Source organism: Sporothrix brasiliensis, assembly GCF_000820605.1.
Source record: "Sporothrix brasiliensis 5110 chromosome Unknown Cont16, whole genome shotgun sequence".
Lineage (NCBI taxonomy): Eukaryota > Fungi > Ascomycota > Sordariomycetes > Ophiostomatales > Ophiostomataceae > Sporothrix > Sporothrix brasiliensis.
The window spans coordinates 1,053,180-1,067,623 of record NW_024467135.1 but is presented as its reverse complement, the minus strand read 5'-3'; the positions used below and the strand labels follow the sequence as shown (position 1 = coordinate 1,067,623).

The following is a 14,444-nucleotide window of genomic DNA, read 5'->3' as shown; positions in this document are numbered from 1 at the left end:
CGATGCATGCTGCAGTTTTGGGAGACGGAGACGTTTGAGTGGTCATCAGGTAATGTGGCTTTGGTGCTATGTGGTATTGGTATTCGTGGTACTGGTGGCATCGGTGGTGGGTTGCACGCCCCAATAAGAAACTAATTGCCGCCACCACCTGTGGGCGCAAAATGATCCCAAAATGAGGGACGACTGCGTTTCAGTCACCACCTCGTTTACCCCATGCACGTTTTTATTCTTCGGTTTCCCCTTCTCGGTGTTTTCCTCATATTTTTGGCCCCCAACTTTTGCCCGACCCTGTCATACCAGCCGCGGACAACGGATCCGCAGAGCCTGCATCGTCCAGGACTGGTTTAACTGGATAGAATAGCAGGACGAGGCCTGTGCTCCTCGTGTACTTTCCTCTCCTCCAGTCGTCTTGTTTTCTCACTTTGCCCATGCACCATCTCTGTCTTGTCGTTCGGTGCCGACCACTGTCTCGGGTTCACCCACTCTGTCGGGATCTGGGCCCATTTTGTTCAGGCTCCTTTGCGACTTTGCAACGTTGAGTTGTTCGGACCCTACTCGCATCTTGTACAGCCTTTTTGTGTCAAAGTTTATTCAAAAAGGAAAACAAAACGAACCTCTGGCTTGGGAATATTGCCGGTCAATGTTTATTTCTTCCAGACTCTGTCTCGATAATAGTCTTGACGGCCGATGTTGTGCCCCGTATTTTGTCCAACAACAACTCCAGTTTGTTGGCAACAACGACCCAGCAGTCTGGGGCCTCTATTCCAGACGGGTCCATTGCGATGCTTCCTTTTGTCGAGTCTCTTTGTCGCTTTTTGCTCCATTTTTAGCATATTTGTCACCGCTTTTTCCTTCTTCCGTCTGTCTGTGTTTCTTTTCCTTTTTCTTGCCAACCTTCCAGAACTGCCCTGAGACTCAACGTCTTACCAAGCACTGTTTCTGACTCGTCCTTTCTTCGGCCGTTTGCCTCCGTCGATGCAAGCCACAGGAAAACATTCCCATGCAAAATGAAATGCACAACCTGCTGTGGATCATATTTGCGTTGGCCCCTCCATCCTCCTCCACCTTTGCTAACCGCGGCCCCCTCTTCTGTCACTCACTTCCTCATTCGGGCCGCCGTCCTTTTGTCTCTGAAGTGCGTCTCTTCGCTCCCTGGTTCCTTCATTTTCCAGTGCCGCCTCTACCTGTCCCGTGCTGTGGGCCAAGTCCTTGAGGAACAAGGAGTTGAAAAGGAATTATGAAAAGGCAAAGGCAGAGACAGGACCTCCGTTCTCGTACAATGTACTCTGTAAATTGAGCAAGAGACAGTGAAGAATTGCAAATTGCTCGCTTTGTTTTGTGGCTCTTTGGTTTTGGATCATCGTCATTTCCATACATGTTTCTCTTGTACGACCGCATCTATTCCCAACTCAGGCCCTGCCTTCTCTTGCATGACAAGTTGGGTACACAAGTCGGACCGCCACAGACACGACACGCGAGAAACAGAACGATGCAAAAATGAGGCTGTTGTGGACGCCTCGTGGACCCAATCTGTCGGGACAGCACATCAAACATGGCCCTAGTTCTCGGTATGGATCCGCTCTTGGTTGTTTCCATCACCCTTTTCCTCTTTCCTTGCTCTCCTTTAATTTCTTTGTTTTTATTTTCTTCGAGTCCTTTCTTCTCTCCCCTGTAGCTTGCTTCTCTTCACCGGTCCTCGTCTCCACTCGGTCTGCACGTCTGCAACAGGTCTCATCCGCTCAGCTGGGTTGCCGCTTTACTGCTTTGTTGCCTGTCCTGTTTGTCGAGGCGGTCAAGACATGACGCTCTTACCAGGAAAACACCAAAAAGGCCCAGACGAATGGAACCAAACTCGGCACTCGAAAAGCATAAACACAAACACAAAACTCCGTAGTACCACCGTCTGTCCCGGAGCGTGCCCTTTCTGCCCTTGCTGCCCTTGCGTCCTCCCCTCCTCTGGAACGCCCCTCCCCTAGACCTCCCCTCCTTCCTCTTTCCCGGGATGATCGACCCTCCATATCCTTCCCCTCGGACGTTCAATTCCTCTTTTGATACTAGCTGCGAACCTGCTAGCTGGGACAGACGACCCAAGCGGGACTCCAGCGGGACCCAGGCGGATGGGACCACGGACGAAATTATTTGAAATACGTCGTAAACGAAACGAAACCCGACTACTGTGGTAAAAACTCGGACGGGCTCGAGCAACTGTCTTATGATCGTCTTTTGCTGTTGCTCCTCTTACTATCTCTTACTCTCCTCTTGCTCTCCTCGTCTGGCGCCACATTGGGGCTCCATAAAATCGACTCCTCTTCTGCATGAAAAGCGACAGCACGCCAGACAACACGTCGACTAGCTTCCGGCCTATTTCCTCTTTTCCACTCGGGTCGTTTTGTTTTACAATATACACTTTTGTTCTCTAGTGCTCATCCTTCTTGGGCTTTTTTTGGTACTTGGGCGTGGGTCGGTCTGCGGACAATCCCTTGCTGCTGGGTCGCTCCTTCTGTGTTCCATTTCCTGGGTCAGTCCACGGACCCGACCTCTTGGTTCACTCCTTCCTTGTCTGTGTCTCCTTGTCATTCCCCCTATCTCGGGTCATTCTTTCCTTCTTTGCCGTTTCGTCAGTCCTGGGACCCCCCTCTTCCCCTACGTTTTTAAATACATTTGTCGTTCCCAAACCCTCGGGTCCGTCTTCTCCCTCCCTCTCACTTTAGACATCGTCTCTTTCTCCTGTTCTTCATTACTCTTCTTGGCCCTCTTCATCACGTAACCCTTCCGGGACAATGTTCCGTCATTGTACCGTTTTATAGCCGTTCATTGCCCGATCTTTGCCTGTTTCATTTATATACCAACAGACGCCAAACTGTCCATCACATACGTGCATCTCCAACAGCAGCCACCTACATATCCCCGAAGTCGTGCCTCACCCCGTTGCCATCAATTCACCTGCAAATGAAACGGCCTTTGTCTCTTTTGTGTTCAAGGTCACCATCTAGCTGCACTTCAAGCGTTGCAGCAACTGCCACCTTTTGACATACGTCTGTGGTGCCGACAATACACAACTCCCCTGTCGCCTAGAATGGGGTTCTTCTCACCACCATCCTCGAGCAGCAGTCGACACCGTAATCATGGCGGCGGCAGCAGCAGCCACCGGCACCGCTCCGGCGGCGGCCACCCTTCCTCCTCTTCGTCTCGGCACAGCGGCGGCACCAATGGCAGCAGCAGCAATCCTCGAAAGAAGGCGGCGACTGGTGGTGGTGGTTCGGCAGCAGACGGAGTCTCGGGCCCCGACCCCACCGGCATGTACACCGGGTACGACCCGACAACCGGCGCGTACTACTACGACTATACCGACGGTACCGATGCTAGCGGGTACTACGCCGCCGAGGGCAGCAACAGCAGCCACGGGTACTATGACCACTACGCCGGAGCCCACCCTTCCGCCACCACAACACCAGAAGAGGATGCGGCGGCAGCGGCGGCCGCCGCCGCCGCCTCGGCCGGCGAAGACTACTACACATCCTCCGTCACCAGCGCTGTGGCTGAACACGTCTACGAGGCCGGCCTGCAGTTCCACGGTTTTCAACGGTCACCGCCCACGTCGCCGGCCAACTCCAACGTGGTAGGTCCGTCCGGTGCGAGCAGCCAACGGGGCAGCAAACTGTACGCCCTGCCCAACGACGAGACGGAAAAGAACCGAGACGATATGAAGCACGGCATAGCACTGCTGTTGATGCAGAACCGGCTGTTTTACGCGCCCGTCGATGCCAAGCTCAAGTCCGGCGGCATGGTGTACGATTTGGGAACCGGTACAGGCATCTGGGCCATGGATGGTGAGTTTTTTTTTTTTTTTGTCCGCGTCTATTGTCTTCTCTTATCGTCCCTGCTCTCTAACAACACAAAACAGTCGCCGAACAGTTCCCCAGCACCGTTGTCCGCGGCATCGACCTCTCGCCCATCCAGCCTGCCTACATCCCGCCCAATGTCAGTTTTACCATTGACGACTTTGAAGATGAGTGGGTCTTGCCGCCCAACACGTTTGACCTGGTGCACATGCGCTTTTCCCTCTGGGCCGTCGACGACCGCGCCGCCCTGCTGCGCCGCGCCTTCCACCACCTCAAACCAGGCGGCTTCGTCGAGTTCCAGGATCTCGTCCCCCTCATGTGCTGCGACGACGGCACCCTGCCGCCGGCCCATGTCGCGCCCAACGCCCTGCGCGACTTTGCGCGGTACGTCGGCATGGGCCTGCGGACCTCCCAACGGCTGGCCGGTGGCGACCTGTTTGACGCGATCACGGCCGACCCGGGCGACCCGCACCGCATGGACATGATCCTGTCACAGGAGCTGGCGGCCGCCGGGTTCACGGGCATCCGCACGGTGCGGCACAAGTGCCCGCTCGGCGGCTGGCCAGAGCAGAAGGAGATGCGGCGGTGCGGCCTCTTGCTGCGGCAGGCTACGTTGGAAGGTCTCCGCGGGTGGTCGCACCGGCCTCTGGGCACGACGGCCGACGGGCTGGGGTGGACGCCGACGCAGATCGAGATCTTTTTGGTGGATGTCCGCAAGGCGATCATGGACAAATCGGTGCATGCATACTTTCCCATGCACATTACGTACGCACAGAAGCCAATGGTGTAGATGTAGGAGAGTGCGGAAGGAGACGATACGAGATATGCTTGCTACGATATAACGACTTTTAACGAAACATTGGTCATTTTGGTCTTTTTTTTCTTTTTTGTGGACGCACGGCTGCTTGGGCATTTCCGTCTGTTGGTCTTTTGGTCTTTTGGTCTTTTGGTCTTTTGGATCCGGCTTTGGATCCTGGTGCATGCATTTAACGATAAAATATTCACATACATTGTTGCATGGACACATACAGCTACATGATTTGATGCTTGGTCATATTCTTCCGTCCTAAATTATCTATCCTGCTGAAATGTGGCAAAACTATCCAGTCCTTTTGAGTTCATTTTATCCAGGGTCCTTATTTTCATTGCGATCTTTTCTTCCCCCAAACGTATCCATCAACGACCCTTTCTTTACTGCTTCAGCAAGTGGCTGTCTGCTGCACCGGCACTCTCTGGCCGCTGCCAGAAGCGCGGAAGCTTGCCCCAGCTGTGTGTGACGTAGTCGCGTTGCAGCACCGTCTCGGCTGCGGACGAGGCCGCATCGTCGCCGGCCTCTGCGTTGGTCGCCGTCAGCGCCCACGACGTCACGCCCAGCATCAGGCACGTCTCGAACATGAAGGCGCAGCTGCCCGCGCCCACTTTGGCCGGCTGCTGCGGCTGCGGCTCGTTGCGCGCCGCCTCGTAGCTGGGGCCGTCCGGACCGTGCCCGCTCATCGTGTTGTGCAGGCTGCCGCCGCCGGGCACGAACCCGCCGGTGCCCGCCTTCTTCGCGTCGTAGTTGCCCGCCAGCAGGCCCATGTACTCGCTCATGGTGTTGCGGTGGTACCAGGGCGGCCGGAACGTGTTTTCGCCGACGAGCCAGCGGGGCGGAAAAATGACAAAGTCGGCGACGGCGGTGCCCGCGTGCTCGGAGGGGGCGGTCAGGACGGTGAAGATGGACGGGTCCGGGTGGTCGAAGCTGATGGAGCCAATGACATTGAAGCGGCCCAGATCGTACTTGTACGGATAGTAGAAGCCCTGCCAGGCGACGACGTCAAAGGGCGAGTGCGGCTGCGTGGCGCGGTAGATGCGGCGGTTGACTTTGGCGCGGAGAACATACGCCGGTTCGGCGGCGTGTGCAGCCGCCGCCGCCGCCACCGGCTCGTCAAAGCACGCCACGGGAACTTGGAAATCACGCGCATTGGCCAGCCCGTTGGACCCAATGGGTCCCAGCTCCGGCAGCTGGAAGTGGCCCTGATACAGCTCCAGCGCGTACCCGCGGGCCATGCCGCCACCATTGTCGTCCTTGGCGATGTGGACCTGGAACCGCACGCCGCGCGGGATCACGCAGATTTCCAGTGGCCGGACCAGCAGCCAGCCCATCTCTGTGCGGATGTCCAAGACACCCGCCTGCGGCACAATCAGGAGATCGCCGTCGGCCGAGTAAAAGGCCGTGTGGCTGTCCATGGACTGGTTGGCCGCGTAGACAAAGATGCCCAGGCCCTGCTTGAGGGTCGGGTCGCCGGCGCCGGCGATTTGGCGGAGGCCACTAACAAAATCGGTCGGCTCGGTCGCGGGATCCGGCAACGGGAACGGATCCCACCGGAATTGGTCGGGCAGGTAGTGAAGGGCGTCTGTGTCCTTGTTGTCGTGCGTCAAGGCGTCGTCTTCGGGTTGGAAGGGGCTGAGCGAGCAGGCAGGCGTGATGCGGTAGAGCCATGACTGCCTGTTCTCGTGGCGAGGCGCCGTAAAGGCGGTGCCGGAGAGCTTTTCGGCGTAGAGGCCATAGGGTGGTTTCTGGGGAGAGTTCTGGCCGATCGGCAGGGCACCCGCGACAGCTTCGGTCCTAGGGTTCGGGGACGAGACGGGTCAGCATAAACGAAGAACTCCAACTGCTCTCCATCCCCCAGACAGAATACAACAAGCAACGAACTGGCACAGAAGACGTACTCGTGATACGAATCGAAGCCGTTCTGGTAACGGTACTTCTCTTTGACGCTGAAGTCAGTGACCGGCATGGCGGGCAATGCGAGCTGTTTGGGATGTCTCCAGTTCCAATTGATTATCCAAGAGTATGCGTGCGGAGTGTATGCTGATGCGGATGGGGATACGGATGCTCATGCGAGGTAATGAAGAAGACAGGTTCAAAACGGGGGTTAAATATTACGAGGAAAGACAAAAGACGAACAACATAAAGAAGACTGCCTCCTCTGCCTCCGAGACAATAAAGAGCGAAATAATAAAAAGGCAATAGCATCCCTTCTTTGTGGGTGGCCACCAACCGTTGACGTTGGAGAATGGCCCGGCTACCCCGTGGGGTGCCGTCCAACCGTCCACAGTTGCCTTGTTCAGACAAGTACGCGGTTGTCAAAGGGTGACTTGGTGATTAAAGTCGCATGGTGTTGGACGACCCTGTTAATGACGAAAAGAGGGACAACGGCCATGGCCTCTGCTCTCAGTATGGGATTCCGCCTGCCGCCACCGATGTTAGCCGAAGGAAGGCGATTCCGCGCTGTCGGCTTAACGCCACTGGCTGCATCCCTGTGCCGCCAGGTCACGAGATCTGACACGAATGGCAGCCACCACAACACTGGACACGTCCTTCAGCTCGACACAATGTAGAAAATCTCTGTATATCTCTTCCAATCTACATTAAATAGACCCGGACCATTCTTTTAGACCGTGTACGCGCCAGGAACGGCTGCAGCCTTGGTCCGAAGCCATGCGCGCACGCGGCCCCCAAAGCTGTTCCCCTGAGTACGTTTGGAGCTCTCCAACTTCGTCCCCTGTCGTACCTTGCATGAATGTCTGATACATCTCATGTCTACAGCATGTCTCCGCTCTCTGTGCAGCTCTACCATGTGCGAAGCATTCCAGCGTACCATTCTGCTGAGATGTGCGATGAGCGACCCAAATACGGGGCCTACAGTGTTACGACTTGTCACCATCATTTGGAGAGCCAGTACTTTTGTAGCAAGAGTCAATTGATCCGGCTACTTGCTAGTCCTCCTGGGCTAGTTCTCTTTTCTTTCAAAAAAGTCTCTACTTCCACAAGTGGTGATTTGCACAAGGACGCGAAAGACGCTGCCCGTGGACGGCTTGCCTCGCAGAGGCGCGCCGCTCAGGAGCTGGCTGCCTCTTTCTGGTCGGATTCAATGCCCTCCCCGAGAGGTAGAAGGCAGAAAATGAAGAATAGTACGGTATGTCCATAAAGGGCTGGGCGGTGTTTCCCGTGTGCCACCAAAAGGCATGCTAGAGGCAAGGCACACGGTGTCGACCGCGCCACCCGGACCCGGGGGGCCGAGGATTCATTACTCGTCCTTGTTCTTCTTCTTCTTACCCTGGCCGCCAGAGTGAGAAGCAGAAGACTCCCGCTGCAGGTGCACAATCAGGCGTGTCCAGGACTCCTCTTTGTCCCACTCAAAGCCCTTGAGGTACGGCAGGTCGAGCTCGTCGTCAACCTAATTTGTTAGCACCCGCCTGGTGGAACGACAAACAGGTTGCATTTGATGTCTAGATAGACTTACCCGCTTCTTGAATGCCTTGTGGATAGCATCCATGGCGTCCTTGATGGTGACGCCCTTCATGTTCCGCGCGGTCACTTCCAGGCCCAACGGGAATTGCAGGTCAATCTTCTTGACTGGTGGCGTGGTCAGGAGCTTTTTCAGGATATCCTTTTCGTCAATCGAGTTGGGTGACGTGTTGATCTTCCATCCCGTTTTTTGTGTCTCCGGGGCGATCTTGAGCTCAATGCCCTCGGCCTCTTGAGCATGGTTAGAGATGTTCTATGCAATAAGACGATAAGACTCTCTCGAAACATACCGAGATCATTAATGTTCCGTACTCCTGGGTACGATGTTGAGCCGGTCTTGCGGTGGCCCTTCTCCTTGGGAGGCGACGACGACAAACCCTGGACGGCAGAATCGACCTTTGACAATGGTTCCATGGTGGGGAGTTGGTGGTTGTGATGTCTTGTAGTGGGCTGAAAAGATGTACGTTTCCTCGAAATGGAGGAATAGTGGCAATGGATTGAAAGTGGTCTGACACCCCAAGAGCAGACATCGTTAGCGAACGGACAAGGCAATGAGTCGATGAGTTGAGTTTGGCAGCATGGCCGTAGCATCAAGCACAATATCACAGGCTCTATGAGCAATTACTCTCGGGCCACATAGCCAGTGATGGATGTGCAGTCGACGAATTTGAGCTTGAGGCTCAATGTGCGAGGCAAGGACCAAAATAGACTTACAAAGCGATTTGATAGATGCCGAGATCTTGCAGCAAGTGTGGGATGATGCGAGATGAGCGGGAGTGCTTGATTGTTGTGATGTGTGGTAATGGGAAGCTTCAAGTGAAGATGGTGAGAGGAGAGGAAGAGAGTAGAAGGACAAGAAAGAGGGGGAGGTAAGAGCTTAAAAAGGGGTTGAATGGTAGAAAAGGCAATCCGAGAGCGAGGTAGGGCCTCAGGTAGGAAAGAAAGAGGGGAAACTCAAAACAGATTGGTAACGGAGGGGAGGGGGGGTGTGCATGTATGCGCAGAAGCAGCTCAGGGAGAAGCAACCAAGGGGAAGGAGCGACTGGCGGGAAACTGGGCTGAATGTGAATGGCCGATTGATGTCGTAGGGTTGCGTGAGCAATAGGTAAGGAGGTGTGACTCGCGTGGTGGTGGTGGAAGGCACGCAATGATGTGTATCTTTCCTACGAGTATCGCCTTCCGCCCTGGGCACGGCACCCTCGCGCCAGGCAAGAGGGGGGCCCCCGTACGAGGGGAGGGATCATCGGCAGAGCAGCTCCAAAGTGGAAGCCGCGGCCCATTCTTGCCATTAGGCGAGACTTACGACATCATCGAGGCCGATGAAAAGAGACGGGCCAAACGGGCAAGAACGACAAAGGAAAAGGTCACGAGCTAGCATCGAACTGGGCCCACTGCTGTGCTGTGTAAGAGGGCGAGGAAGCTATCGAGACTTCGTTAGAGAGGGGAAGAGGAGAAATGGAAGGAGCAAACGAGGGCGAATGCGCAGAAGGCAGGGACGATCGATCACCTGCCACGGTGCCAGGCGACAATGTGGAATGCCCACGTATGTTGCTTTGAACAGGGTGCGCCGAGCCAATTCGTAGCTCCCAAGCTCGAACTACGAGTACTTTCCTCATTTGAGAAGAGGGGGAAACGAGCAGTCTTACGCCGCGCTCCAAGAATGGGCACTGCGCACCAAACCCCTCAAACAAAGCGAATGGGACACACCCCCAATACATGTCGCCAGTGAACAAAGCGAGTTGCCTGCAACACGTCTTGCAGTCTGGAACCCAAAGAACGCTGTGACGAGAGATGTTTTGGTTTGACTGCGTTTGTGCATCGCTCCTCCCTGCAGATGTGCATAACCGCCCGGCTGTGGTATCTCCCTCTTTCTGGATTTCGCCTGCCTCGATGACCTCACACGGAAGGCGCGGACTGGAGCAGAGGGGCAGGTGATGTGATTTCCCGTTTGGCGAGTGGGGAAGGTGCCATGCCCTTACGGCGTGCCAACAGCGGTTCCCCTTGTAGCTGTTTGTTGGTGCAGGACGTCGCGTCCCTTCCTGGAGGTGGTTGTATCGAACGCTGCCTCCCGCATTCTTTCACGGTTCCTCCAGGTCTTACCAGTCATCCACCTATGAATGGAAGGATACAAACAAGACTCCGAGTTGAAAGCCCAACAAAAGACGAACAGGAAAGGAAAATGGAAGCAAACAGGCAGCTCTGGCTGTGTCTCACCATCCCTTGGTTTGAATCGCGTGACCACCCAACGGTCGCGCGGGAACACAAGAGCGGGGATAATTAAATACGAAGCTCAGGAGGGCGTGGCAGGAGTGACATAATGGCCCGACCAGGGAAAACAATGTAAGAGTGAGATGATGAAAGAGGGGCTCCACTGAGGTGGCTGCACGTCGCTGCAGGAGAGAGCTTTTCCCTCTGTGAATCTACGAGTGGGTCAGAAGTGGGTCGTCGATTCGTACGAACGTCAATGGGCAGGAGCGAACTGTATTCCTCCGAGCGCTGGTTTGCCTGGAACCAAAGAGTTTGGCAGGCACCTACCAGAAGTACTAAGGAAGGGCATATATACGAAGTAAGTCCACTAAAGGGGAAGTCTCACTGGAGGAAAAAGGACCTTGGTGGGTGCGCTTTGCTTGGAAATGGCCTAGACATAACGGAAGAGTAATCGCCCAGGACGAGAGAAACAGCAGAGAGCAGCCGTCATCAGACAGCAATGGCCCACTTGTCGGCAGTGTCCAAACAGCTCCCTGGGCTGCTAACGCTCCAAGGGGTTTGGCGTCAAGTACGGGTCACGGGAACAAAGTGGGCGTGGCGGACGTGAGCCAGGTGGAAATCCTGGGGAAAAACTGGGGAAAGCGGGTCTGTTTTGTGCTTTCTGGTCTTTGGCTCTCGACCAGGGAAGGTGCGCACGAGGGCCTCTGCATCCGTTGGTGAGAAAACGAGCATGAGAATGTAGACGGTGAGATATGAGATAGAGCAATCTAAGGGGCTTTGAGTCTAAGCCGACTGTCGTTCACTCCAAGTCTACAGAACTGCCTATTTACGACGTAGTCTCGGAGAGTCTCACATTGGGACAAGTCAACTGGCAATACAGCGCCGGGCTCCGGTGTCGGATCACAGCCACCAAAGTGCACGACAATTCTCATTCTTTTTAACGTCGGCATTATACGACATACACGGCTCGTTAGTTAATACTCGTTCTAGGCTGCGAGGAGAGTAGCATTATTTGCTGTATTTTAATATTCATGTCTCGAAGTTTAATACAAAAAAAAGAAAGGAAAGAAAAAAAGAAAAAAAAGGAAAGGAAAGGAAAGGAAAAAGAAAGAGCTAAACAAAATACAAGTTAAATAAAAACCAAAAAAATCGGGGGAAAAAAATAGTGTATGATCGCTTGGGTTTACTCGCTTTCTCTTCATTTCAATTCCGCTTTGCTTTTTTTAAAATCGCTTTGGAGACGCAGCGTAGAGCCCACCGGATAAATTGATGTCATGTCGGACGGCGTAAAGAGAACACATAATTCAATACACCACACTCCTGCGACTCTTGCGCCTCTGGGAGAAACCAAACGGATATGTGTTTTCAAATGTTTCCACGTGTTTGTTCGGTATTCAACCGATTGATTTGTCCATTGTGTCTTTTACGTATGTACCGAGCATTTTGTCATTAATTATTACCTCCTTTTCTTTCTTTTTTTCATCATCTTCTTTTCTTCTCACTCGTTTCACTTCATGTCTCGCTGCGTCTGGCTGCGACAGTTTTCGTCACTTGTTGGACAGTAAAACAGGGAATGCTTGGGAGGAAAGAAATATGGAAACAGTCAAGGCCCTGTTTTGTCAAGGTTTATTGTTCCATTCTAACTACGCAGCCGTGCGACGCAATTCAATCTACGGCCCAAAGCCTTATGTCCTCTTTCCTTGCTGCCTCCTCCCCTTATCCACTTTGAGTTTCCTCTTATGGATTCCGTCTCCCATATTGCGCAATACCCATATTCCCATATTCCCATATGCCCATATGCCCATACTTCCTATTTTCTGTACATAATTCATCAACATCCATCTCACTCTTGATTGCTCCATCTGCGCTCTATCGCGCTTTTCGCCCCTCTTCTTTCATCACCATCCCGCCATGCCCCTTGCGGTCTTTTGCGGGCCTCGACGTGCCATTTTTGGCAAAGCAGACGACGGTAAGAGAGGGGCCTGTCCACAACCGTACATTCGAATCCACAGTGAAAGAAGCAAATTGTGTGCGAGAGAGTGAGCAAATAAGGATAAATAAACAGCGAAGGTCAACGATTTCGGACGAGGTCCAAAAGTAGGTGAGAACGAAGGAAAACCGAAGCGATAAAAAGTGGAAAGAAAGAGCGGTCGGTATGTGCGCGCGAGAAAAAGAGACGGTGAAGTGAAAAACGACAGTGAAAGATAAGTCATGAGAAAAAGGAAAGAATGACAAAAGAATAAAAGGTCGCAGCACCCCCCTGAGAATGAAGAGCGGCGGCGAGAAGAAAACGCCAGAAGAGAGTCTCTCAACGGCCCATTGACTGTCGTCAATCCTTCCGCGTTCGTTCATTTGCATTTTCTCTTTGTCGGCCGAGAGTTTATCTGATTGTTGTTCTTTTCTTGGATTCCATCTGTTGGTTCTCTGCTTCGTTCTGTACTGTTCCCTCCCTTTTCCTGTGTGCTTTGCTGTCCTTTCTTTGATCGCTTCTCATTGTCTGTTGCATTGCCGGCGGGCATCGTGACCTCACTTGCTCTTCCCTCGATATCATTGAGCGTTTATTGGTTGTTCCCTGTCTCTTCAGCTGTTCCTCTCGCACGATGCATCTGCCAGCCTGTTTCAACCTTTCTTCCTTATCCTCCTTTCCCTCCTCTTTCCGACCCTCACTTCCCTCGTTGCCATCCATACGATCGCTCACATCTCTGCCCTCGTTACCCTCACTACGCAGCCTCGACTCGCTCCGCCAGCATCCCAATATGCTCTCCATCGCTACCCTCTTTGACGACGAACAGCGCCTGCTCAACCGCGTGTGGATCGTCCTCCTCGGCCTCGAGGCCCTGCTGGTGCTCGTCGGCACTATTTCGGCCGTTGTTCGGGGTGTGGTGGCCTTCCGACGACGCCGGCCCGGCGGCCTACGCCGAGCCGGCAGCCACCATCACGGGCGACCACGACGAGTAACGATTGAGCTGCCGGCGACTGCGTTTCCGGATTACGACGACCGACACACGGATGTGGACGGCGACAGATATGACGAGAAGACGGGCATGGATACGTTCATGGGTGTGGATATGGATGTGCACGCCGAGCACGATATTTTCTATGCCGACGAACGATTTCACACGCCGACACGAGCACGAACACCGACGCACATGGTAAACTCGCCGTCACGAAACGTGTGAAACGAAGCACGAACAAAACGACATTGTGATGACATTACGAAACATGAAACTGCATTATGGATTATGAACAAAAGGAGATATGGGTGCTACGCCGCAAGCCGACCAGACTGGATCTACGCCACGTCCTAGTCATACAGATCGCTGCTGTCCTGGGTCGTCTTGGTCGAGTGCGGCGATGTCACGCGGATGCCATTCTCGAGCCGCTCCAGCGTCATGGCGTGGCCCTTGTGGGCGCACCAGGTTGTGACCATCTTGACGGCCGTCTTGATCTCGCGGCCGTTGAGGCTCCACGCGGCGAGCTCTTGCAGCTCCTCGTCCGTGATGGAGACTGCGGCGGTCGCCTCGGGGGCACTGGCGTCGCTGCCTTTCACGACCGCGAGGGAGCTCGGCCCGGGACGGGACGCTTCGCCTTCGCCTTCGCCTTGACCTGCAATGTCGTCGCTCTCCGCGCCCGCCATGGCCTTGGCAGCGGGCCGCTCCACACGCGCCAAAAACTTGCGCCACACCGACAGCCGCGCCTCGGGCGACAGCGGGCGGAACAGCAGGTGCAGACTGACACGGCTGCGGAAGGCCGTGTCGATGGTGTCGTACAGGTTGGTGGTCAGGAAGATGATGCCGCGGAAGTACTCGAGCTCGCGCAAGAAGATGGAGACGAGCTCGTTGCGGGCAATGTCCTGCGGGTGGCGCTCGGCCATGAAGACGTCGGCCTCGTCGAGCAGGATGACGGCGTCCCACTCGGTGGCCATTTCAAAGACTTTTTTGATGTTGGCGCCGAGCGTGGCGGCGCTGATGCCCAAGTCTTCGGCCTGGAGGTAGAACAAGGGCCGGTGCGTGCGGTCGGCCACGGCCTCGGCGGTCAAGGTTTTGCCGGTACCGGGCGGGCCGCTCAACAGGATGGTCAAACCGTCGCCTAGATAGTTAGAT

The 14,444-nt window shown here is 54.5% G+C and overlaps 5 protein-coding genes across 5 annotated transcripts in view; 2 read left to right on the top strand and 3 right to left on the bottom strand.

Annotated features, from left to right (window-relative positions):
* Nucleotides 1–3,076: 3,076 nt before the first annotated feature.
* On the top strand, nucleotides 3,077–4,632 carry SPBR_04217 (tam domain protein; the record flags this gene model as incomplete). The annotated part of the gene is made up of 2 exons (XM_040762500.1): nucleotides 3,077–3,830; nucleotides 3,905–4,632. The coding sequence occupies 2 exons, from the start codon at nucleotides 3,077–3,079 to the stop codon at nucleotides 4,630–4,632; spliced, it is 1,482 nt and encodes a 493-aa protein (XP_040621577.1).
* A 401-nt stretch (nucleotides 4,633–5,033) lies between these two features.
* Nucleotides 5,034–6,619, bottom strand: SPBR_04209 (uncharacterized protein; the record flags this gene model as incomplete). The annotated part of the gene is made up of 2 exons (XM_040762492.1): nucleotides 5,034–6,447; nucleotides 6,552–6,619. The coding sequence occupies 2 exons, from the start codon at nucleotides 6,617–6,619 to the stop codon at nucleotides 5,034–5,036; spliced, it is 1,482 nt and encodes a 493-aa protein (XP_040621576.1).
* A 1,293-nt stretch (nucleotides 6,620–7,912) lies between these two features.
* Nucleotides 7,913–8,547, bottom strand: SPBR_04455 (uncharacterized protein; the record flags this gene model as incomplete). The annotated part of the gene is made up of 3 exons (XM_040762738.1): nucleotides 7,913–8,062; nucleotides 8,129–8,364; nucleotides 8,424–8,547. 3 exons carry the CDS (start codon nucleotides 8,545–8,547, stop codon nucleotides 7,913–7,915), a joined length of 510 nt encoding a protein of 169 aa, XP_040621575.1.
* A 4,550-nt stretch (nucleotides 8,548–13,097) lies between these two features.
* On the top strand, nucleotides 13,098–13,520 carry SPBR_04504 (uncharacterized protein; the record flags this gene model as incomplete). The annotated part of the gene is made up of 1 exon (XM_040762787.1): nucleotides 13,098–13,520. One exon carries the CDS (start codon nucleotides 13,098–13,100, stop codon nucleotides 13,518–13,520), a length of 423 nt encoding a protein of 140 aa, XP_040621574.1.
* Nucleotides 13,521–13,645: 125 nt separating this feature from the next.
* The window catches only part of SPBR_09156 (AAA family ATPase), a gene marked incomplete at both ends in the record, with an annotated part of 2,565 nt that continues 1,766 nt past the window's right edge, over nucleotides 13,646–14,444 (bottom strand). Inside the window, one exon of the mRNA XM_040767282.1 lies at nucleotides 13,646–14,430. Coding sequence (XP_040621573.1) covers nucleotides 13,646–14,430 — 785 coding nt within the window. The remainder of the gene's footprint in view (nucleotides 14,431–14,444) is intronic.